This window comes from Drosophila albomicans, chromosome 3 (assembly GCF_009650485.2).
Source record: "Drosophila albomicans strain 15112-1751.03 chromosome 3, ASM965048v2, whole genome shotgun sequence".
NCBI classification, from domain to species: Eukaryota; Metazoa; Arthropoda; class Insecta; order Diptera; family Drosophilidae; genus Drosophila; species Drosophila albomicans.
In genome coordinates, this window is record NC_047629.2 from 47,461,206 (window position 1) to 47,484,177 (window position 22,972).

At 43.1% G+C, this 22,972-nt stretch overlaps 5 protein-coding genes across 6 annotated transcripts in view; 4 read left to right on the plus strand and 1 right to left on the minus strand.

Annotated features, from left to right (window-relative positions):
* Positions 1-22,972, minus strand: part of LOC117571610 (neurobeachin-like protein 1) — a 36,218-nt gene that overhangs the window by 9,526 nt on the left and 3,720 nt on the right. For both annotated transcript variants that reach the window (XM_034253828.2, XM_034253829.2), the window contains 7 exons: positions 21,095-22,378; positions 20,424-21,033; positions 20,137-20,372; positions 19,723-20,013; positions 19,318-19,654; positions 19,061-19,248; positions 11,911-12,218 (listed from right to left, as the gene is read on the minus strand). In XM_034253828.2, the coding sequence (XP_034109719.1) occupies positions 11,911-12,218; positions 19,061-19,248; positions 19,318-19,654; positions 19,723-20,013; positions 20,137-20,372; positions 20,424-21,033; positions 21,095-22,378 (3,254 nt within the window). The remainder of the gene's footprint in view (positions 1-11,910; positions 12,219-19,060; positions 19,249-19,317; positions 19,655-19,722; positions 20,014-20,136; positions 20,373-20,423; positions 21,034-21,094; positions 22,379-22,972) is intronic.
* On the plus strand, positions 2,747-4,340 carry LOC117571623 (cuticle protein 21). Its single transcript, XM_034253844.2, has 2 exons — positions 2,747-3,230; positions 3,291-4,340. The coding sequence occupies exons 1-2, from the start codon at positions 3,123-3,125 to the stop codon at positions 3,843-3,845; spliced, it is 663 nt and encodes a 220-aa protein (XP_034109735.2). The 5' UTR covers positions 2,747-3,122; the 3' UTR covers positions 3,846-4,340.
* LOC117571003 (cuticle protein 21) lies at positions 4,854-5,649 on the plus strand. The gene is made up of 2 exons (XM_052005808.1): positions 4,854-5,092; positions 5,161-5,649. Exons 1-2 carry the CDS (start codon positions 5,078-5,080, stop codon positions 5,500-5,502), a joined length of 357 nt encoding a protein of 118 aa, XP_051861768.1. The 5' UTR covers positions 4,854-5,077; the 3' UTR covers positions 5,503-5,649.
* On the plus strand, positions 8,609-9,612 carry LOC117570995 (larval cuticle protein A2B). The gene is made up of 2 exons (XM_034252944.2): positions 8,609-8,975; positions 9,045-9,612. Exons 1-2 carry the CDS (start codon positions 8,736-8,738, stop codon positions 9,405-9,407), a joined length of 603 nt encoding a protein of 200 aa, XP_034108835.1. The 5' UTR covers positions 8,609-8,735; the 3' UTR covers positions 9,408-9,612.
* Positions 14,207-18,350, plus strand: LOC117571614 (uncharacterized). Its single transcript, XM_034253834.2, has 2 exons — positions 14,207-14,505; positions 15,816-18,350. Exons 1-2 carry the CDS (start codon positions 14,473-14,475, stop codon positions 18,168-18,170), a joined length of 2,388 nt encoding a protein of 795 aa, XP_034109725.1. The 5' UTR covers positions 14,207-14,472; the 3' UTR covers positions 18,171-18,350.

Genomic DNA, 22,972 nt, shown 5'->3' on the forward strand with positions numbered 1-22,972 from the left:
TGCAAGCAAAACGTTTTCGATGCTCCATGGCTACGAAAGTGAATGCGATTTGTTGGACTTTGTGTGGTAATTGTCATGCAGGTTCCATTCAATGGCAATACTTTAATTTTCTTTTACAACCACAAAAACACACGCGAAACTTTAACTACGAGAGACCAAAATACCTAAATACCCAAAATAACAAAAAAATAAAATATATACTTAAAGATCGTATCAGATCACATACCAAAAAGTCAAGTTTATGAGCTAATGAACTACGTTATGAAACTAAAATTAATGTACTGCTTGAGGAACTTCCGAAATGTGCGACAGATCGTTAGTTACGGCAATTATCGAGCGGAGAATTGGGTAAAAGGGAATTGATTTATCTAACTTATTTCCATGCATTTTGATTCTATATTTTAGAGTTAAGTTTGTTTAATACTTGGGTGTAAGGAAATACATTCAGGCAAGTTTTACAAAAGTTCATTGGCTTCTATGATGATTTAAAAGTTAAAATAATGTAAGGGTCATATAGCAAAAGGTTGCAGACAAGATATTAAAAGACATTACAAAATGGACATGGATATTAATTTTAGTAAAAATAAATAACAATATTAATTTGTCATGAGATGTAATAATTTTAAAAGTTAAGTCATGTATCAATCGATGTGAAATTTGTATTTATACAAATAATAAACCATAAACCATAAAAAACACCTTATTTTATTATAAGATTTTAATTAATTATCTTACTAAACGGTTTCCATTTACTAAGCAAATGTAATTGAAATTCAATAAGTCGTACTCGAATGATCGATCAAACTGTTTGGGTGGCTGACACAGCGACGAAAGTTGCAATTAGAAATGCGAAGGGAGTACACGACAAAACTCAAATGATTGGAGGGTTTCTCTTACGTGTGGCGCAGTAAACTGGTTTCGATTGGTTGTCAAGGTGCCACCACAGAAGCTCCGTGTAGACTATACGATCTATTCGACCTAATTTACAGTGGGCTACCAGTGCAGATTTGACCTGATTTTGACCGCAATGCTCGGAGCTGTAAGTTACGCTAAGTGCGTGACTTTTTTGCCAATTGCTGCACGGGGAACGACCTTGCGACTCGTTGCCAACGAACGCGCAAGTCTGGGAGAGTCACTTGGCAGAGACTTGGCAAATTGAAACTGAAACATAAACTGAAACTCGGATTCAAAAACTCAGAGACAGAGGCACAGTACACTTGGCGCACCATGCGAGTTCAGTTAACGGTTGTCACCGGAAATTGACTTAATTGACGCTGATCCACGGCAAACTGTTTGCTTGCAATGCTTTTTTGGCAAAAGTCACAAACTAGATTCAAGATTCCATAATTGGCAAATCGCAATGTGGAGTCTGAGACTTCGACTCGGCTTGCTTGGTTCTACGAGTTCTACAGACTTTTACTTGTCAAATTTGTAGTCCATAAATTGCAATAATTGCCAATTGCACTCAGGTTACGAAACAATTAACTCTGATAATATTATTAGTTGCAGTTCTGTTATAGCAGTGTATAAGACTTTTAAATTGTTTAAAAACAAAGTTTGAAAAATAGTTTTAAAGTGTTTTTAGGGATTGTCTTAGAAGGAAGGAGTGTATTACATATTTGGGTCTAAGGTTGTTTACATTAAAGTGCAAACGGGATTAGAGTGTTTACACTATGAAACAGTTATCCAGTTTCAATTACCTAAGGCAATATCATCCATTGAGTTACAAATTTAATCTTTGAATAAGTTTTAGTAAAATAAAATAGCTTAAAATAAAACCCAACTATAACTAAATAGTGGAATTCCTTCTACGAACCTTTTAGGTTGATAGAAAATAAAAGTTCCTTTAATACCCAGTTTCCTCCTTCTTCTATACCTAAACCTTAATCCATTGCAGTATCTATTTGATTCTGCTAATCCAATAGGATTCTTTGAACAACTTCTGACACCTCCAATATATGTACATAATATACCGCCTCTAATTTATTACACACACTTTAAATCTCTTCCTTTTGCTTGAAAACCTTGATATCAAATACCTTAAATGACATCCAGCAACAATCTCTTCCTTTCCCAAAACAGATTTCCTCTACGAAAAAGACGTAAAACACTTTTAGATGCTGGGAAAAGGTGTTTACGGCGTTGTCGATGACAAGGTGCGTAATTAAAGATTGCTTGGACTATACGCGAGGTGGCCAAGTCCATTTGTTGGCAATTGTGGCAAGGTCAAATCGCTTTGGACTGCATTGCTGCGATACTTGTTGTGGCATGCATGCGTGTGCGTGTCTCAACATGTCTGTGCGTGTCGAAGCGAATACGAATCCGAGTGTGCGAGTGCGAGTAGCGCCAGTGCGTAATTGCTTTGTCTCTGTGACACTCCCTTTCCGCCACCGCCTGTGTGTTGTGTGTCCATCCGCCCCCTTGCGATCAATTGCTTCCATTTTCGATTTCTAATTAAACGAGTCGAATGGTCGATCAGCAGTCGCTCGAAGCCATTGCCAGTCAGTCAGTTAGCTCTCAAGGGGAGCGGGGTGCTTTTGAATTTTTGGTCTCGTTTTCATTTTGCTGAGCCTGCCCAGCAACTGGCTAACGGCCAAGTGACTCGAAATTACATCAGACGGCAAAACAGTAAAAGACAAACGCAAAAAAAAATTGCCTGCCTAACGTTTTGGAGAACCTGAGAATTGGCCGAGATCTGGTTTTGAATTGAAATCGCTTTTTGTGTGTGTTTTTGAGAAGTAAAACGAGTCGACGAGTATTCCATTGAAAAACGAGCAGTAAATGCGAATGACGAAATGTGCGAGACAAGACATGAAATTGCACTAGGAGCACAGATCACAGCACAGAGCAGAGAAACGCACGAGATGCGAGCATGTGCATCGCACCACCTCAGCTGAGCAAAGATCGGATTCGATCGTATTGGAGATCTCAAGATCTCAACTTGATACGAGCAATTGTCACTTGCCATTAGCCTGTCCAAAAGCGGGAGAGTGGCAACTGCCAACTGGCAACCAGCAAGTGGCAAGTGGCAAGTGCGGGGGAACTCTGCCACAAATGGTTAGCGCTTTGCTTTGCTGTTGCGCGCTGGCAACACGAATATAAAACTGAAGAACTCGCGGAAAATGCATCTCACAGTCGAGTTGAGTTCTTGCAGTGCAGACACACACACAGCATCCATCTCTCCAGTCTCCACATCCAAAACACACACATCCTTTGCAATGTTCGTCCAGGTAAGTTTATCTCGCCAAATGACTTCGAACTAGGATCAACCAACCGATCGTTACTTGTAGACTGTGTGCCTATTGGGTTTGACGCTCTCCGTGGCGTTGGCAGTGCCCATCGATCCCTATGGTCCTTCGCTGATTGCCGCTCCCGCCATCTCGTATGCGGCACCCAAGATCCTGGCCGCTCCCGCCATCTCGTATGCGGCACCCAAGATCCTGGCAGCACCCGCATTGGCTGTGGCCAAGGTCGCCGTGGCTGAGCCCTACGATCCCAATCCACAGTACAGCTTCTCGTATGGCGTCACCGATCACCACACCGGCGACTCCAAGCAACAGGAGGAAACACTCGTCAACGGCGTCGTCCATGGCAGCTACTCGCTGGCCGAACCCGATGGTACCATTCGCAAGGTGACCTACACCGCCGACAAGATCAATGGCTTCAACGCCGTTGTCGAGAAGAAGGGCGTCGCTGCCGTCGCCATCGCTAAGCCAGCGCTGGCTGTGGCTGCAGTGCCCACAATCACCAAGCTGGCGGTGCCGGCCATCACCAAGATTGGTTACGCTGCGCCAGCTTATGCTGCACCCGCGTACGCCGCCTCTGGCTATGGTGGACACTACTAGACTACGTAGGCTGCGTACCCTGGACTCTACCATATCAAACGACAACCACCAATCCTGGACAATGCGATCAGGATCATTGTTGAATAGTTCTAGTATAAATATGCTATCCAAAAACAAAAACCCGAAACACAACGTGCGTGCTGCTCTGTCAATCGATTGCCGTATCTCCGCATCATTTCTATCCCGGACAACCTGAATTTAGCTCTTAGGGTTACCGTTTTCTAAGGGATTTTGGGGGACGGCTAACGGCCATTTATCTAGTGATTACTTATCTGCATCTACTGAATAAAAGTTTCGGTACAAAAAAAAACACAACCTGTTTATTTTCAATTGAGTGCTGAAAGATCTGAAAGGATCTTGTGATCATAGTAATGCATTTCTGCTGCGATTAAAACAGTCTAGTAAAATGAGAAAGGATATCACAATAATAAAAAATGTAAAAGAGATACTGTGAAACAAATAATCATTTTTGTTACATATGACCCCTAAAAACAATCAACAAACATGGTGTAGGAGTTTCCTAACGCCTTATGTTTAGCAAATGTTCCTAGGAAAAAACCTCAATAGGAACTATTTAGAGGACGTTTCATTGCTTGACAATTTTATATAATCTATTATACAATTTCGTTAAATATCGGTGGGATTAATACCCTGCATTAATAATTAGCAAACAAAAAAAAAACAAATCTCAATCAAAGCTCAAAATTAGACATTTTTTAGGATTGAGAGAGAGTAGGATTCTATTTAACTCCGACTTCCCCTCAAAAGTTACAGATTGAACAAATCTTGTCCCTAGTTGAATGGACACCTTTTGCGCTGTCAAGGTTAGGCGATTAGTCATAATGCCAACACAATGTTGAGGAAGGTTCAATCTCAACCTCAAGACGCGCCGAAATGGGAAGCAATTAATGCGCCTCACGTGCCACATTTCAAGTTATGATTGTCATAACATTGGGAAGGGAAAAGGGGCTGCGCAGAATTGTGCAAACGTAAAAGGGGAATTGTTGGCACGTTTGTTGAGGAAATTTTGGGTGTCGACTGGAAGTGCAGCTTACGTCAGGCATTGGCTCACACTTGGCCAGGTTTGGCCAGCAGTTGCCACAATGCACATGACCACGACAATGCTGGGCGATGGGGAAAAGCGTTTAAAACCCGGTCACCAACGCAGCTAGAGACAGTTCAGAAAGTGACAGCGTTCCAACAGTATCCATCCATCCAATCCAAGCTTAAACATGGCCCTATTCAAGGTAAGTTGCAGCATAACAAAGATAAGGATCGAAACCAACCACAAGGATTAACCCAAACTCTACTGCAGTGCATCATCGTAAGCTGTGCTCTCTTCGCTATCGTCGAGTGTGCCTTGTTGCCTGCTGTTCCCATCAATACCGAGATTGATCCACATCCTCAGTACGCCTACGCCTATAATGTGCAGGATGCAATCACTGGCGATAGCAAGAGCCAGCAGGAGGTGAGGGATGGCGATGTCGTCAAGGGCTCCTATTCTGTGGTCGATGCCGATGGATCATTGCGTACCGTCTTCTACACTGCGGATCCTATCAATGGCTTCAATGCTGTGGTGCAACGTGGCCCAGTTCCAGTCCCAGTTGCAGCTCCAGTTGCTGCTCCAGTAGTGGCTGCCCGTCCATTCCTGGGCTAGAGCAGCACACAGCTGCCATGTAAAGTACACTCAACACACCCAGAGTTGATCTTAGCCTGTAGATAAGTTATTGTCTGTTCTGTAGATCTAACCACACTCATAAATCAGTTAATAAATCCAGTTAGCCAAAGAGAACAAGCACGACGCACACCTAATTGCCGGACACCTGGTTATGGATTATGGATTGTGAATCGAGCAACTTGCGAATTATATTGCGCTGACAAATGGTCTTGGGTCTTAGCTCTGACTTGGCAATCGACGGGAGATCTGTATCGCTTTGCGGATCTAACTGAGGAGCTGGTCCGTTCCTTTGCTGGGTTATTAACAGTCTCAAATAGATTGTGATGATTTTCACATTTATTTGGGCAACACTTTAATTTCACTGATTAGGTTATAGTATTGAAAGTATTTCTTAAGTTTTCCCATATTTCCTGAAACTCACTAATTCGATGTAGTCCGATTTAATGTCAGGGATAATCCCGGTCTACAATTGATAGTTTTATGATGAAGCTTCAAAAATTAACTAGGTGCTTAACCATCACTAAGTTTTTAATTGTGAGGGAGCAGGACGACTAGGACTAGGATCTAGGATTGTAGATTCTGAATTATTGGTTATTACTTTATTTCAATTCATAAAAGGGGCGGTCGTACACTATTGCTAAAGAACTGTAAAACTGCAGAATAACTTGTATCCCAAGGTTTAAGGATGAAACGTAAACCTACGGAGTTAAGGATCTACTTAACAGAATAAGTTGAACGACAAGCTTCTTATGTTGAACTCCTAATACGAGTAGAAGATCTAACTCTTATCCCTAGGTCTCTCCCCCTAATATGTCCCAATATCATTTACCCTCTCCCACTTTTCCTTAGTAAATTCCCTGTTCCCATATCAAAGAACACTCTCCCCCATCTCAAGTGACTGAAATAGGCTGCAACATTCACTCGCCACTCGCGGCACGCACTCGAATTATTCAATAGCTTAATTGAAAGTACTCCACGCGATACAATTTTTGATTACGCAAACGGCGCATGTCTCTACGTCAGCGTTTGTAGCTGCGTTGGCGTTACCGTTACCGTTAGCGTCGGCAGCGACGCTGTCTTCGTTGACGCTGACGTCGACGTAGACGCCGGCAGCGACGCCTAACAAGGCGTACAAGGCGTTCAAAATTAGTGATAATGGGCAAAATTGTCCCAATGGCAATAAAAATAAAAGACCCAATACAAAATATGAAAACCCAAACAAAGAAAGGGCAACAGCAATGCGAAGACTAAATACCCTTATAAAAGAACATCTGAGTGATCTGTTATTATAATAACAGTATCTTTAGATAGTAAGATAGAAGTTTTTAAAACTAAAAAACGTTAAATTATTGTTTCGTTACTGGTTAATATATTTATTCTAAAATAATAACTCATACAACCGATAGATCTATGCTAAATTTCATAAGGAAAGCTATAACCCTTCAAGAATTCTTAGAACAAAAACTAGTCAGCGAAGCCCTTATAAAAGAACATCTGAACATCTGAGAGATCTGTTATTATACAAGTAATAACAGTATCTTTAGATACTAAGCATTGAGATAGAAGTTTTTAAAACTAAAAAGCGTTGAATTATGATTTCGTTACTAGTTAATATATTTATTCTAAAATAATAACTCTTATAACCGATACTAAATTTCATAAGGAAAGCTGTGACCTTTCGAGAATTCTTAGAACAAAAACCAGTCAGAATGGACGTCAGGACATGAGTTGAGGTATATCAAGCGACATAAAATGTTTGAAATCCCCAAATTCGACAAGGGTAACAAGAAAACAATGTTGCAGTGGCAGTTACAGCCACCGAGGAGTCGGCCAGTCTGGGGAGGGGACTGAGAACACCGACATAGTGCAAGCCATCGAGAGAGAGATGGAAGTGGAGGGAAGAGAGAGATGGAGAGCTGGTGTTTGCTTTGGGCGCGCCGCTGCTTTGTGCCAGTTTCGAAGGCTGCAAAACGCACACACCTTTCAACAAAACTGATGCTGGGGCAACTTGGGTGCGTGCCCCAGCATATATCGCTCTCTGTCTCGCCCGCTCGTCTACGCACAGATTGTGGTGCTCTCTCGCTCGCACTGCTGATGCCGGCCCCAAAAATCGCTTTCGAATTGAACTTTTTTGTCACGATCGAATGTGATCCGCCCGACCGCCTGCCTTGCAACATGTCCAAGCTCCATGCTCAATGCTCCATATGTTGCCAGTCGACGTCCACTTCGATGTCGACGTCGTCGTCCACTCGCCTGGGAGGCCGCCAGAGCAACATGCGTGCCATTCTCGTAGGCCTATAAGCTGCTTTTATGTCTCGCCCCAGACAAGTGTCGCCCCCCGTATCACCGCACTTCCTCTCCTCCCACAGCTATTGCCAGGGGCAATGCAACGCAACGTGCAACTAAGATAGTTACAGGGTCTAGTGGACCCGACTGTGAGATACCCGTTACTCATGTTAAGTGCATACAAGCAAGTGAGATTAACTGACTGTGATTGGGATATGTTCAGAACTAGCTTCATACCTTTAATTGTTCACCCTATCCGAATCTTTAACTATACGAGGATACTCCCCAACATTTTTAGCTTTATACCATTTTATTTTTACTCTATCCGATTCTTTAAGTTTTTAAGAATATGCCCCTAACATTTTAAGTAGTATTTCCCAAAACTTTCCGATTGGTTTTGGAAACATTGTTAGGGTTAAATGTCGTGAAATATCCTCTTAGTTTCCGCTTCTTGTGTACGCTCTTTTTTTGGGGTTAATTTAAAATACTTCTATAGGTTGGAGACTTTTTTTTGACTTCCAAGTACATTCTCGCTAGCCATTAAGTTATAACCCCATGCCTCCCTTATGTCTGCCGGGTATAAAAATGAATTATTTTCATTTGTTGGTGCTGCTGCTGCAGTTGCAGTTGCAATCTTTGCACTCCACACGCATGCGCACTTTTTAGTTGCTGTTGTTGTTGTTGTTATTGTTGTCGGCTGCTGCTGCTGTTGTTTTGTTTTTCTATTTTTTTGCATAAATATTTTTACAGGCTGATTTTGGTTAGACGAATTTTTCGGGGGCTTGGGCTCGAGAGTTAGCTTTGAGTTTGGCTTTTGGGTTTGCCTATAAAAAGCAATTGTCGCTGAGCTTCAGAACCACAGACTGAGTTCATTTGTCAGCCAAGCAGCAGCACAAAATCTCCAAAAAAACAAAATCTCCGCAACAATGGCCCAACAGTTGTTAATCGTCTTGAGCGCTTTGCTGGCTCTGAGCAGCGCTGTCGTTGTGCCAGGACCTGGTGTCGCCTTGCCCGCTCTGCCGGCATATCCTTCGCTCGCCGCACCCGTCTACCCTAAACTGGCGGCGCCCGTTTATCCCGCATTGGCCAAGGTGGCTGTTGCCAAGGTGGCTGCTCCCGAGCCATACGATCCCAATCCTCAGTACAGCTACAGCTACGATGTGCATGTAAGTAACCTCAACGAAGCGGCATCAATTATTGATCATTAATCGATCTCCTCACTCTCTTTGTTGCAGGATGGTTCCACTGGTGATGTGAAGAGCCAGCAGGAGACACGCAGCGGCGATGTTGTCCAGGGCGCCTACTCGCTCATCGAGGCCGACGGCACTCGTCGCATTGTGGAGTACACCGCCGATCCTGTCCATGGCTTCAACGCTGTGGTCCGTCGCGAGGGTGCTGTGGTTAAGGCTGTTGCCCCCGTTGCCAAGGTGCTGGCTCCGGCTCCACTGTTGCACGCTCCGGTTGTGGCCAAGCTGCCCGCTCTGCCAGCTCTGTCCGCCTACCACGCCCCCGCTCTGGCTCCCGCCTACCACGCTCCGGCTTTGGCACCCGCCTATTCTCCACTGGCGCCCGCTTACTCACCACTGGCCTACCACTAAGTCATCATCCGCTGAATTACTGAAGAACAACCAACAACAATAACGTTGCCGACCTCTTGCCCCATAACGGACACATCGCAGAAACTTCTCCTCCAATTGGTCAGGCGAAGCTTGGCCTATCGATAGTCGATAGTTGTAGTATTAGTTGAAATGAAAGCGATTTATCGATAACTCTACATGTACATATGAATTTAACCGTCGTGTGCGCTAGGAACGTTGTGAGGAGCAAGGGGAAGTTCCTTCCCCTTCCCATCGCGTTCCCTGTACCACATTCGACGAATCCATCTACACTCATATTCGACGCCTTTCATTTATATTTCTTGTCTTTTTAATCTTAAGGCTGTTTCGACCGCGATAAAGAAAATAAACTATAATCTCTATAAAGAATACAAGTTATGTAGTTTAACATTCAAAATATCTATAATCGATAATTGGCAGCAAGTTCCATTAACTTGATATTCTAAATTTATCGATACTTAGCAACAAGTTCGATTTCAAGTAGAAAGTTCATTAACTCGTTTCATTGTCAATGCAAACTAGAACTAGATTCGAACTAGTTTTTTTTTTGGCTCGTGAATGGTTCGACCTTAGAACATTAGCAGAGACCACGCACTATCTCTAAAGCACGATCGATAGCTTTGACCGCCAATGCAAATGCAATATGTTAATGCAGTTGAACAAGGTCCCACGCCCAGTATTTATACATACATGTATGCGTAATATGCGTAGACTTTTGGCCAAGTGATTGCCACTTAGTAATTGGCTATTGGCCAAAGTTATGCGGCGTTGAATTGAGAAAGATATCTTGCAGGGTGTTTTTTTTTTTTTTTGGTGTGAATCAGGTTATGCATTCACTTATTGCACTGAATAATTGACTCGACTCGACTGCAGCTCATCTAATATGCTGTTAGGCACATTTGTTTGTTTGTTACATTTGTCGGCTGTTGGTTGTTGGTTGCATAAATACAAATTCATTTTGATGATTTAATAAAATTAAATCGTAATTTTAATCGCACCGCCAACTGATGAGGCGCCCCAACGCCAAGCGAAAGCTTTAAACAATTCACAGCATTTACAATGGGCCGAAACCCATTAAAGATCCAATAAAAAAACAAACAAAATGGTGAAAAAAACATACAGAAATACAAAACAACAATGAAAGCAAAACTAATTTCGATTTGACAAAGTTGTAGTGCCCTGTAAAGCTTACAAAATGAGGTATGATAAGTTTTGAAAAGCTTCAAAGAAGGTAATTTCAAAGTTTTCAGGAATTATAGACTTTTTTGTATTCCATATACAATTCTAAACTTTTCCTAAATTCAGTATTCATATAAACTATATTTAGTATTAGCATTTACTAAGATTATCAAGATTTTAAAAGGCTAAGATCTCATTACTACTTTAAATATTTCAAAAGTTTGGAAAACTTATGTTTTCAGTCATACTTTAAAGGACCCTTTTTGCACTATAAAATTAAGATGGTTTCGATATCATCTTAAGATTTCACTATATACATATGTATGTATATTTTATAACTGCATAGATGGTTTCGATATCATCTTAAGATTGCAATATATATACCATATATTTTATAACTGTGTATTAACGAAATCTCAAATGAAGAGTGTTAATAATAATCTCTTATGTGGTCGCTTTAGCAAAAAATATTGATCCGATTAAATAATTATATAATTGAGATATCCAACTAAAATTATTTCCGAATCAGCTAATAATTTCATGCAAAAACTTTCCGCTGCATATAAACAGCAAAGAAAGTATGCTGAGAAAATATTAATAGCTAAATTAACAACACACAATAGATTCTAATAAAGAACTAGTGGGGGGTCCTCAAAACCCTAAAGGCATTACCAACTAGGCGGCTTATTTTTCTCAGTCTTTATCTATCATTCAGTCTGTGTCAAAAAATGATGAAAAGTGAAATTGGCATTTGATGAAGTTGATATTTTTGGCAGAAGCCGTTTATAGTTATCAGTATATTAAATTCAATTTGAGCCCATTGTTGCCGCCAACTGAGAGATGTCTCGCTGTGGCAGCCACACACGCAACGAACAGAAAGAGAGGGAGAGAGAGAGTGAGTGAGAGAGATCGAGCGAGAGGGAGACATTAATGAGTGCATTTGTTAGCATTTTACAGTGAAATGAACACAAAACAGCGTGGCAGCAGAGCTTTGTTACCTGTCCCCACACACTCACAAGAAACATCACATCACATCACTTCATAGCACAGCACAACATATAATATATCTTTTAATATATATATCTTTGAGGCAGATATGTGACTGCGTTTGAAGGTGATTAACTGTCTACGAAGCAAACAGCGACTCGACTCGAGTGTCGCGTCATATGTAATCATTTACGTTGGCCGCACGCCCGATTGCAATTGTCGCCTTAATTAAAATGCTGAATTTTGTGTGGTTTCATAATAATGCTCACTCAAAAGTGGGGGGTAGGGGGGAATATAGTTGTGGATTCGATTCACTTACCCAGTATACCAGGGACCCCTAGGGCCGTATAAGAAACGCTTGGCGGTCTTCCATTTCTTCCGTATATGATTATCGCTAGTCTTGTGCTGCATTGCCGCCGTCTGCAGTCGTTGCATCTCCTCCACCTGTCGCACCTTCCAGGGCATATAGATCTTCTGCTGGAACACCCGACGATTTGTGGCCTGAAAGCTGGCGCGTTGCTTTGATGCCGCCTTGCATGCCTCATAGCATTCAGCCCAAAAGCGATTGATGGGCTCCCACAGATGCAGCTCAATGTCGCGCTGGTAACGATCGTAAAGCGGCTTCACCTGAACAAAAACACACACATTATTTTTGTACATTACTATATTGCTATAATTATTAGATATATAGTAAGAGCACGCCAAATCGCACATCATAAGTTTGTTTAATATGACAGCTAAGCACGCACTTATTGCCAGCCTAATATACCCTGTAGTTGCTACTTTACTATGAGGGAGGATAGGCTAACGATTGCAATTATAATTTCCTAGAAGAGGGATACGCTAACAATTATAATTTTAAGTTGTGTACTGATTTTTAGGTGGAGGGTTCTTCTTATTTTTATATTAGAATTTGGAAGCAAGAATTGCGATGGTTTGTACATATAATAATAACTAAAGTATTTGTAATATGATTGCAATCAGATAAAAATGGAAGAATTTGTTTAAGACACAATTTCGTATGTCAAAAAAGGCTGCTGTTGTGGTGTCTCAGTTGCTTTGGTTGATAATCTGGTATATTTTGTACTTTATGATATATTTTGAATGTAGTACTCTATCAATGTACCAAATATATTATTTAGTAAACCTTAGTATTTTTGGTATATTTTTAAAATAAATTTTTATGGAAAAAGGCGTTCCTTTTGGATTTGTTTTTTATTTTATAAACTCCGAATAGCTTGAATTTCAATTGAAGATTATCATTTATGCTTTTTCAGTCAACTCCATACAATATTCCATTGTTTATACTTTTCCTATATCCAATTTGTTATGTACAACTCTTTTTTGCTATCTTAAATTTTAATAACATCGTAGAGATTACATATGCTTCAAGTACATATTTTTCACTTCACATTAGAAAGCTCATCTCTATGCTAATTAGTGCAGAAATAATCAGAACAGCTGCAGTTTCCCAACGCCCTTGGGGGTGCATAAAATAAAACATGAGTTTATTCATTAAAAAACAAACAAGAGTTATGTATGCAACTTTCGCCCATAAAATAAATTGCGAGCTGCTTTCCACTTAGGCAGAAATGCGAGTCGTCGAAATTTTCTGCACAGATCTGAAAAATCCAGTGGAACGACAAATATTGCGTACTTCTATTTGATTATTGTGGGGATATCTTAATTATACTTAAGAGTAACAGGGAATGAATAAGTTAAGAAAATATCTTATAAAAATGTATGTATATAAAGCAGTAGGGTTTCTTAATGAAATTAAGATTTTAAGCTTTGACTATTCATTTTCCATCGAAAGCATTTTTAGCTTTGTGAATATTTAGTTTAAAGTAAAGATCTAGAAATTCAAGCAAGTTATCTGAAGTCCAGGGTATTTGTGCTTCTAGCCACTACTAAGCTTTAGTTTCGATTTGTTTTCACTTTCGATTGCTCGCTTTACAAATCGAATGCAATATTTGAACTGTGAGACGAAGTTGGAAACGTCACGTCCGCTCAGGTTCAAGTTCAATGTGGATGCACAGATGCAGATCGAGATGCGAACTCAAGATCGAAATGCGAGCTGGATGCGAGTCTTGATCTTCAGCTTCAGCTTGAAGTGGAGCTGAGGAAGCGTTGCTCAGTCGTGCGAATGCACCTCGAATGCATTTTGGAAGCGAAACAAGTTTAACTTGATCTTGTGCGATTTACGAATCTAACATTTTGTTATTGTTTTAATTCGTATTGTTTTGCTTGTGGTTATTTATAGTTGTAGTTGCTATTGTTGCTGTTGTCTTAGGCCAAAAACCCAAAGACAGAGAGAGACATCCGCATTTGGGCATTCTTTACATAATCTGCCTGCTGGCAACACAGACATAGACATAAACACCTGGAGGGCATATGATTGTTCCAGGTGTTGCTGATGATAGCTGTTGTGGTGCTGCACCGGACCGGTGGGTGCTTTAATGGCAACGCTTTGTCATTCGACTGGTTCCAGCTACTGCTGCTGCTATTGCTGCTTCTTCTATTGCTGCTGCTGCTGCTGCCGCTGGCAACTGGCAACGTCGTCTCTTCAACAAAACCAGACCACTTTCTTGGAGCACGCTCAGTTGCCGAAAGAAAGTCCAACGAGACGTGACCGGGTGGCGCGCTTAACCGTTCAGTGAGACTCCCCATAATATCGTTTAAAGTGTTCGCCAAAGAGTTTACAGTTTACACTCAGCAATCTGCAATCTGCAGTCTTTAGTCTTCAGTCGACTCTCTACAGATTACACTCTGGAATCTACTGCAAGGCGTAGCCCCAATGAAAGTTGTTGCTGTTTTGATTATTGGATGCCTTGAAAGACTTTGACTTTGAGATCGATACGCATTTCTTGAACGTTCCACAATGTGCAAAATTTTGTGGTTTAGTGTTTGTTTTGTAAGTGTGATTACCAAGATGTGTGCTTAATACGAAGAAGTGACTAATTAAATGATAGTGAGTGCAAGGATTTACAAAGGCAATTCCTATCCATATTTATTGCAAATATGATAGAAACCGAACTAAGAGACACAGGCAACAATCTACTATAGTTTGAACTCTACTCTACTTTACTACTATGATAGTTTGAACTCTCAATATGAAATTTATTTATATCAACTATTTGATTATACTAAAAAAGATAAAAAAGTTAGCGAGAGTTAAGCCTTTTTAATCGTAAAGTCAACCTACAATATTCTATACAACATGTTGAGTTAGGAAAGATGAAGTAAAGTGAAATTTTTAAAAAGTTGGTTGTTTTTTGATTAATTTGAAGAGGATTCTCACAAACTCGAGAAGAACCTAAAACAAACCTCCAAAGCTCATAAATTTGAAAGTAACTACAATAAAAAATTAAAATACGAAAAATACGAACTTAAACAAATTGATGATTTAACAGAACAAATAGAAATTATTCGAAAGACACTTCTTTCTTGGAGTATTGATAATTTCAATATAGAAATAGTTTGTACCGAAGTATTTTTTACTCATTAGGATTTGGAAACATAGTTCCTAGCTATATACATCCACATAATACACCCAATGTTTTGGATCAAGCATATGAGTATCAACATTCAAAGAGCTGAGTTTTAGGAACAGCAATGAATCATCTTTAAAGTTTAATTTGTCTAACAATAACTCAGAGGGAGGTATAACAAAGAGAAGTTTTTAAAGAAATGAACGAAAGAGTGAGGAAGTGTGTGAGCGAGAGAGTTGCTGCAAAGCAATGCAACAAGGCAATGTATCATACATCGCATCCATCCATTCATTGTGTAGGCAGCAAAACGGATTGCGATGCACAGTGAACCTGAATTGGTGACGACGATCAGGTTCAATGCATGGTTCCCTTCTCCCCGCTCCCCTCCTACTGCTTCCCGCTTGTCTATTCCATTTGCCAATCAATTGCTGCTGTTGTTGGAGTTGCGTGTGGCAGCAGCGTGGCGAGCGTTGTTGCATGCCTGGCAATTAAGGGGCGAGCTGGAGAGGCAGGCAGGCTAGTTACGTGTTCGCGGAAGACTGTGCAATCACTTTAGTAACCACAATCCACAATCCCAGCAACAACATGAGCAATAGTTGAGGCTGCCGAAAGTCAAAGGTTGCCAACTACCAAAAAGACAAACCAAATAATGTTACCAAACTGTTTTTTGCGGAGAAAGTTTGAAACTGTCTTTTTGAAACCATTAACTGATTGTGTCTGACCTTTCTTTTAGCTAACACTCTTGCCCCTGGCGCTGACTGCCGTCGGATCAAAGGTCAATGTCACAGACGCTCAGCAGACGCTCCAGACACCTCTGATTGCTAACCACAACTCCAGCAGTTCATTACTGCCGAAAGCAGAGCAACTGATACGCTATCGTCGTCAGCCGCCCAAGCGCAACAAGCAGCGACGTCGTGTGAAGGGCAAGTATGGACCACCCAGCTATCCGCGTGGACCATCGCATTCGCATGGACCACCTGGCCATCCGCCTGTGAGTTACTACAAGCCCGCGTCATCCTCGTATCCATCGCATCTCGAAGAGCCGAGCTTTTCCATTGAGGACTTTCAGCATTTGAAATTCGATGGCGCAGATTTTCACATACCTGCCTCCAGCTACGAGGCACAGTCCATGGATCTGAATCTCTACAGTCACGAGCAGGAGGACAACGATCTCTATGGCGCACACAAATTCCCCAGTCTGGAGTACAGTTTTCCTGGCGACGAGTCTCCTGCGCTGGGATCGGACGAGCACACGCCGCATCAGAAATATGGCGTGCCACCGCAACAGAGTCACAGTCACTACAGCTCGATTCCTAGCTATAGCGGTGGATCAGGACCTAGCTACAGTTCAGGTCCGAGTCACAGTCACAGCTCCAGTTCTGGTTACAGTTCAGGACCTAGCCATAGTTCCGGGTACAGTTCAGGATCCAGTCACAGCTCCAATTCCGGCTATAGTTCAGGACATAGTCCCAGTTCCAGCTACAGTTCAGGTTCCAGTCATAGTCCCAGTTCCAGCTACAGTTCAGGACACAGCTCCAGCTCCAGTTCCGGTTACAGTTCAGGACCCAGTCATAGTTCTGGTTCCAGTTACAGTTCCGGTCATAGTTCCAGCTCCAGCTACAGCCCCAGTCACAATTCCGATCCAATTCCCAGTCTCAGCTATGAGACCAACAGCTACGAGACACCGGACACTTATATCCCACAACAATACGGACCACCGGCAGCTGCAGCTCCTCCTGCGCCGCCCTCCACACGCTATGGTGTGCCCTCAGCGCCCGCTCATGTGCCCAGCTACTCACAGCCAGGTCCACCACCTCCGCCAGACTCCTACTCCATCTACGAGCAAAAGATTCCGAACACTGGATACCATCAGAACTTTGCAGAGCCGCCACGCCCCTCGCCCAACTATGAGATTGCCTACTCGCCGCCTGCCTATGAGATCAGCACTTCGTATCAACCCAAGCAGCCGTCGTATCAACCACCACCAGCGTCGTCGGCCCACGATGGTCACTTTGCAGAACCGCCGCCAGCTGCCCCATCGCCGTACACACCACCACAGCAACATCATCATCAACAACAGCAGCCGGCTGAGCCGCCCAGCAGCTATGGACCGCCGGATGCACAAGTTCCCACCAGCTACACCAATGTGGAGCTGCATCCCACGGCACAGCAGTATCCCAGCGAGAACTATGCATTGCCCTCCGAGGAGTTACCCTTGAATCCGCATCACAAATTCCCTAGCTTTGATTTTCCCAAGTCCAGCTACGAGGTGCCCATCTACGATCCGATACCCTTCGAGGCATCGAACAAAGAGGAGCAAGAATCCTATCCGCCGATACTACAAGACCCCGGATCGAATGCTTTGCCTCCCTCGGATGCACATGCTTCAGGCACTACTCAGAAGAGTCGGAAACGCAAGCGACGTCCCTCATCCGCAGTGATCTCTAAGAAACACACGCTGGATGTGCCTGAACTGCAGGAAGCATACGATGCCGACAGTCATGTGCAGGTGCGAGGCACCGACTTGGACACAGCTGCCTACGGTTCACGCTACGTGGAGCAAAAGCAGCGTCACTATGCGGCGGCCACCAGCACAACAACAACACCAGCGCCTTGGAGTCCAATGCGCATGCGCAGCACATCGAGTGGCTCCTTCATACCCACCATCATCACCAGCACACCACCGACTCCCACTCAGTCGAGCAGCAGCAGCAGTCGGAGTAGAAGTCGAGGCACCTCGCGCTATCATCAACGGACTGCGAGCACCGTCGAAGGCAATTCGGAGACACCCTCAACGGCGGTGACCATACAAAAGTCCCGCTCAAAGAGCTACTACGATGGCACAATTGCACCGCCCACCTATCGCCAATTTGGGCGTGGCACGCGACCCACACGACCCGTTCAGAGTCGTGGGGTGGGCGCCACTTTGGCCTTGCAGCCGGGTACGGAGCGGAATCCGACGCTGAAACGAACCACCAAAGGCGTCTTCGATACGACGCTCTTCAAGAGTCCGCAAACCGATCGCGAAATGGAACGCAAGCTCAGTGCTTTGCGTCAGAACTTGCCAAAAAATCACAAACTATATTAGATTAGAATCTACATCACATATAGTATATATAGAATAACATCAATATCATGATCAGCAGAGAGGAAAACGTCAAGGATGCGATGCAGAGGAATAAACGACTCCGAAAGACTTTGTTAACTGAGCTTAGATTGTAAGACTAAGAAAATAAATTGGACTATCCATAACATGCAACAGAGTCTTAATTATTTATCTATTTATATGAATTCCTGCCCAACTAAATCATTTCTTGACCAAACTATCGCTAATAACAATTTGTTGGAGAAGTTTATGAGAAGCTACAAGCAAGTTTTGTGGAACTCAGCTTTTGTGCGTAATCTCCTAAATAAATTGGACTATACATAAACGGCAACACAATTATTAAGCTATTTATATGAACTCTTGCCTAACAAATTTATTCCTTGACTGATCGCTAATTACAATTTGTTGCGCGACTCTCAAAGAAGAAACAAGAAAGTTTTGTGGCAGTCAGCTTTTGTCCGTAATCCCCATGAAAGCTGTCCTATAAAAGAATTATATACTTGTATTCTTTCTTTGTTATAACATTTTTGTTATACGGCTGCTAGGCAAGCTATTCATTTGGTGAAAAAAAAGTTGTTAAACAACTCTTCAAGTTTAAAATAATATTTGTTTGTAGCTCTTACTATGCTTTGCTGCTAAATTATACTTTTTTATATTCTAATATAACAGTATCGTATACTTAAGTAATTTGGACTTTTCATGTGTTTAAAATTTTTTCAACTGCTGCCCCCACAAATCTCTGCTTGTCAATTATCAAGTCTATTAGAGTTCTTTTTTTTAAGACTGTCGAAATCTAATATTTCTGTTATACAAGTAGCAAAGGGCAGTAGAATAGTTCAAGCTTACAGCTATTAAAATAACTTCACACTCACCATGCGTTCCATAAAGTTGCGCCACTTTTTGCTTGTGCTGTACATTTGAAAATCATTGAAGAAAACTGGTCCACTCGAAGTGGATGGTAGATCGGGCAAAGTAGTATCCAAATTAAATGCTGATCTGCATTTCTCCAACAATGCCTTCATCACAGGCATAAGGAACGAATACTCCTCTGGATTGCCAACTGCAAGTGAACAGAGAGTATTTTAAAATCAAATTAATCTATCAACAAATGAAAGAGTTTTTTGCTCACCCTCGATAGCATTGTCCAGAGCACGATTGATGCTGTAGAGCAGATAGGAGAGCTCGGCTGGATCCTCAGTGGATCGACTTTGGAGTATGGCATGCAATTTAGCGGTGGCCATGGCCACAATACCCGGATTGGGATGATGCGAGCACTTGAGTAAGAGACCAAGACACAACCGTATCATATCGGACCAATCGTCCGATGAGCCCTGCTGGAATATCATGAGTGCATCGAGCAGCGCGAGCACACCATCCAACAGCTTGGTGGAACACTTCTTGGACTCATCCTCGTTGGAGCCCAATACAACCAGCTCGTAAACCATGCGCAGAATGTGAGAAGCGTTCTAGTAAGTTGAAGAGAAAATATATGTAGTAATAAATAAAGTTTTAAAGTAACACTATGTTAATTTACCTCTTGATTGATGAGCGTTTGACTGCCATGCTCGGAGAGGTCAAAGAGCGATGCCTGCACAGCCATTTCGAGGATGCGCAGACGTAACGAAAGATGCGATGTAATCAGCTCATTGTTCAACGCCAGCAGATTAATGCAGCCCAGAACCTGGCCACGCTCCTGCCAGCATTGCGGATGATCGTTGCCAATGCCGCGCCAGAAAATATTGAACAACGTATTTGAGACGAGATAAACCAGTTGCTCCTCGGTGTCCACATCGCCATCGGCTACAAAATCAAAGGCCGTGGTGCTCTGTAATAAGAAGAGAAAATGGATTATCATTCTATGAAATATTTCTTTATCTACTCAATATCAGTTGTCTCTAAATTATTATGACAATTCTTCTTTTGGACATTCAAATATAGAAAAACCCACCTCGAGGGAATCGCTCTTCTTGGTTGGTCCATGTGGCGATTGCGTGGAGCTGTCAGAGCTCAGGGACTCATCACGCTGCAGCGACGCCGCCGATGGCACGCTATCCGTGGTGTCCGTGGAGCTGCCCAGCGTGAGGGACTCAAAGGTGTCCTGAATGTCGTGCGTTGTCTGACGCAACACCGAAAATACGCTGCTCACATTCTCCACAACGGCACCAGACACAGACTCGGCCAATTCTGCAAGAGTAAAGTAATTAAATGGCCAAACCATTTGCAATTTAAACTCACCCTTAATCTCGCTTTCAATGACGGTGGCAGCTTCCGAGACGCTCGCTTGAATCTCATTGAGTATGAGTCCACTGTCGCTGTGCTCTTCCTGGGATTGCGCCTGTTGCTGCTGCAGTTGCGCAAGTCCAATCTCCTGATCCGAGAAAGTAATCAAGTCAGCCTGGGCCAAGAAACTCGAGTTATCCTCGAGCAGCACATCCATATTGATGCCAAAGCTGCGACGTCGTTCCTCATCCGGTGGCACGCTTGTGATATGTTTGCGTATAAGGAGTCGGGCAATCGACTCCTGCCAACCCGTCTGGCGAGCAATGTACAGCGTCGATTGCTGCTTGACGAATGTCGTTTGCAGCAGACGCTTCGCAATCTCCAGCTTGACTTGCAGATCACAGCTGCTCACGTGATAAACGAGAAACATGAGGCCGCCATAATCGGGCTGTGCGCCAAGCATTTCGTCAACCAGATGAAAGAGTATCGTCGAGCTGAGTGACATGGGCGTGATGAAGGAGAAGAAACCGGGAAACATGCTCTGCTCGCTGCTCTGATCGTAGAGACGAAGTACTTGCTTGTACTTTTGATGGACACGCGAAGTAGCCAGCAAGCCGCTGAGGAACTGTGGAGGATGAAGTGGAAATACGACTCTTTTCAGAGTTTAAAATGTAGTTGCTACTCACTCTGATAGCCGCCTCTTGCACCTCACTGCTGTAGCTTTTGTCCACGAAAAAGTTGTAGACGAGATTCGCAGTCTGCGGTTCGTGCAGCAGCAACACCATCTGATCCTTGCAGTTCTTGCCGCGCACATACAACGTCATCATCTCGAGGAACTCGATCAGCACCAGCTCCTGACGCACCGAAGCCAGAAACGCGACCATTGCATTCACCTCCTTGATGTTGACATCCTTCTGTAGATAGAAACGTACGATGCCAAACAATGTGCTGCGTATAGTTTTTGCATCATCGCTGCAAATGTTATCCGGTGTGCTGTAGTATTGTCGCACCACATCTAACACAAACTGAATGCCATAGCGGCGCCGAAAGTATTTGCGATCATTCTTAATCATTGCACTCAGATATTGCGCATGACCGAGTGTGATCTGGAATTGAAGACGTGACCAGATGGCAAAGTCAAAGACAATGTGTGCATAGAGCGCCTCCAGCAACAGTTGTTGCTGCTGATTGTCGGCGGCAGCTGTGGATTTTTGTGCCTGCAGCGACTCCATCAGGAGATGCGTCGCCATCAGCGCATTCACATCGAATAGCGGCGACGGACAACGCTGCAGCATGGTGCCAATGATGGCCAAGCATTCGCTGCTCAGCAACTGCTGTTGATTGTTGTCATTCTCGTGGGTCAAATAGCGCAGCAGACACAACAGACTGGCCAACGGATGCTGGATCATCTTCCATTCGGTGTACGAGTTCGACGAGAGCATTTCCCAGTCGTTGAACTCCTCCGCCGTGGGCGTTTTCAACGATGTTGCCGTTGGTGTTGTTGCCGACTCTTCGCTTACGCTGCCAATTGACACGTCCGCTTCGCCTTGCTCTTTGACCAACCGATGAAGCATTGGGAGTATGGCATTGATGCCACCAATGCTGTTGATGGTGTCCTGCATCTTGACCGTCTTGCGATGCTCGGCGCTAATGCGTCCCGGATACCTGCCACCTGGTATCAAGTCTTGGCAACCGCCATGCCAAACGGCTCCTGGTGCGTAGCAGAACACGAAGCGGGAGTTCAGCTCAAGCAGATCGTTGTCCTGCGAGAAAATGGAGCTAAAGTTCATGCCCGCATCGAAGATGGTCTTCAGGCTGGTCGTTGGCTCAGCGAGCAACACGCCACCGAGATGTCCTTGCAGGCACGCCTGCTCGCCAAACACCGTGTCCTGCATGCCAATGGGAAAGTTCTTCACATTCGGATCGAAGGCGGCTTGCGTGCGCAGCGGCAGCGTGAAGTAGTTGGATACCTGGCGAAGGTTGAAAGGAGATTAGCAAAAGTTCCTAATAGAAATACAAAGTTGCTATCGATTGGATTCGACTTTAAAGCCTCAGTAAATGACTTATTAAGTGTGCCACAATTTCTTATGTAATATAAAACAACTAAGAAAGCTGCAATCGATTGTGCTCGACTATGAGATACCCGCTACCTACCCGCCAAATAGTTGGTATATTGATTTACTGCTGGATATAAAATATACCATAGATTGACATGCAGTGACATACCAAATATACACGATTGTCAGCCAAAGTCGAATATCTTTTAAAATTGTTATCTGATCGCAACCAACTTTTCAGGAATCATAAAGACTAAAATTATTATTTTATGTACCAAAAATCACGACTCTACGATTGTTATTCGATTTTAATCGATTAGCGGAGGCTGACGTAGGCGTGGCAAAACTTTGGAATAAACTTGATCTGCGTGCAAACATTAAAAGTGTAGTCGAGAAAAAATTATACCTCTATCTCTTATAGTCTCTGAGATCTAGGTGTTCATACGGACGGACAGACAGAAAGACGGACAAAGGGACATGGCTAGTACTTTATAGGGTCGGAGATGT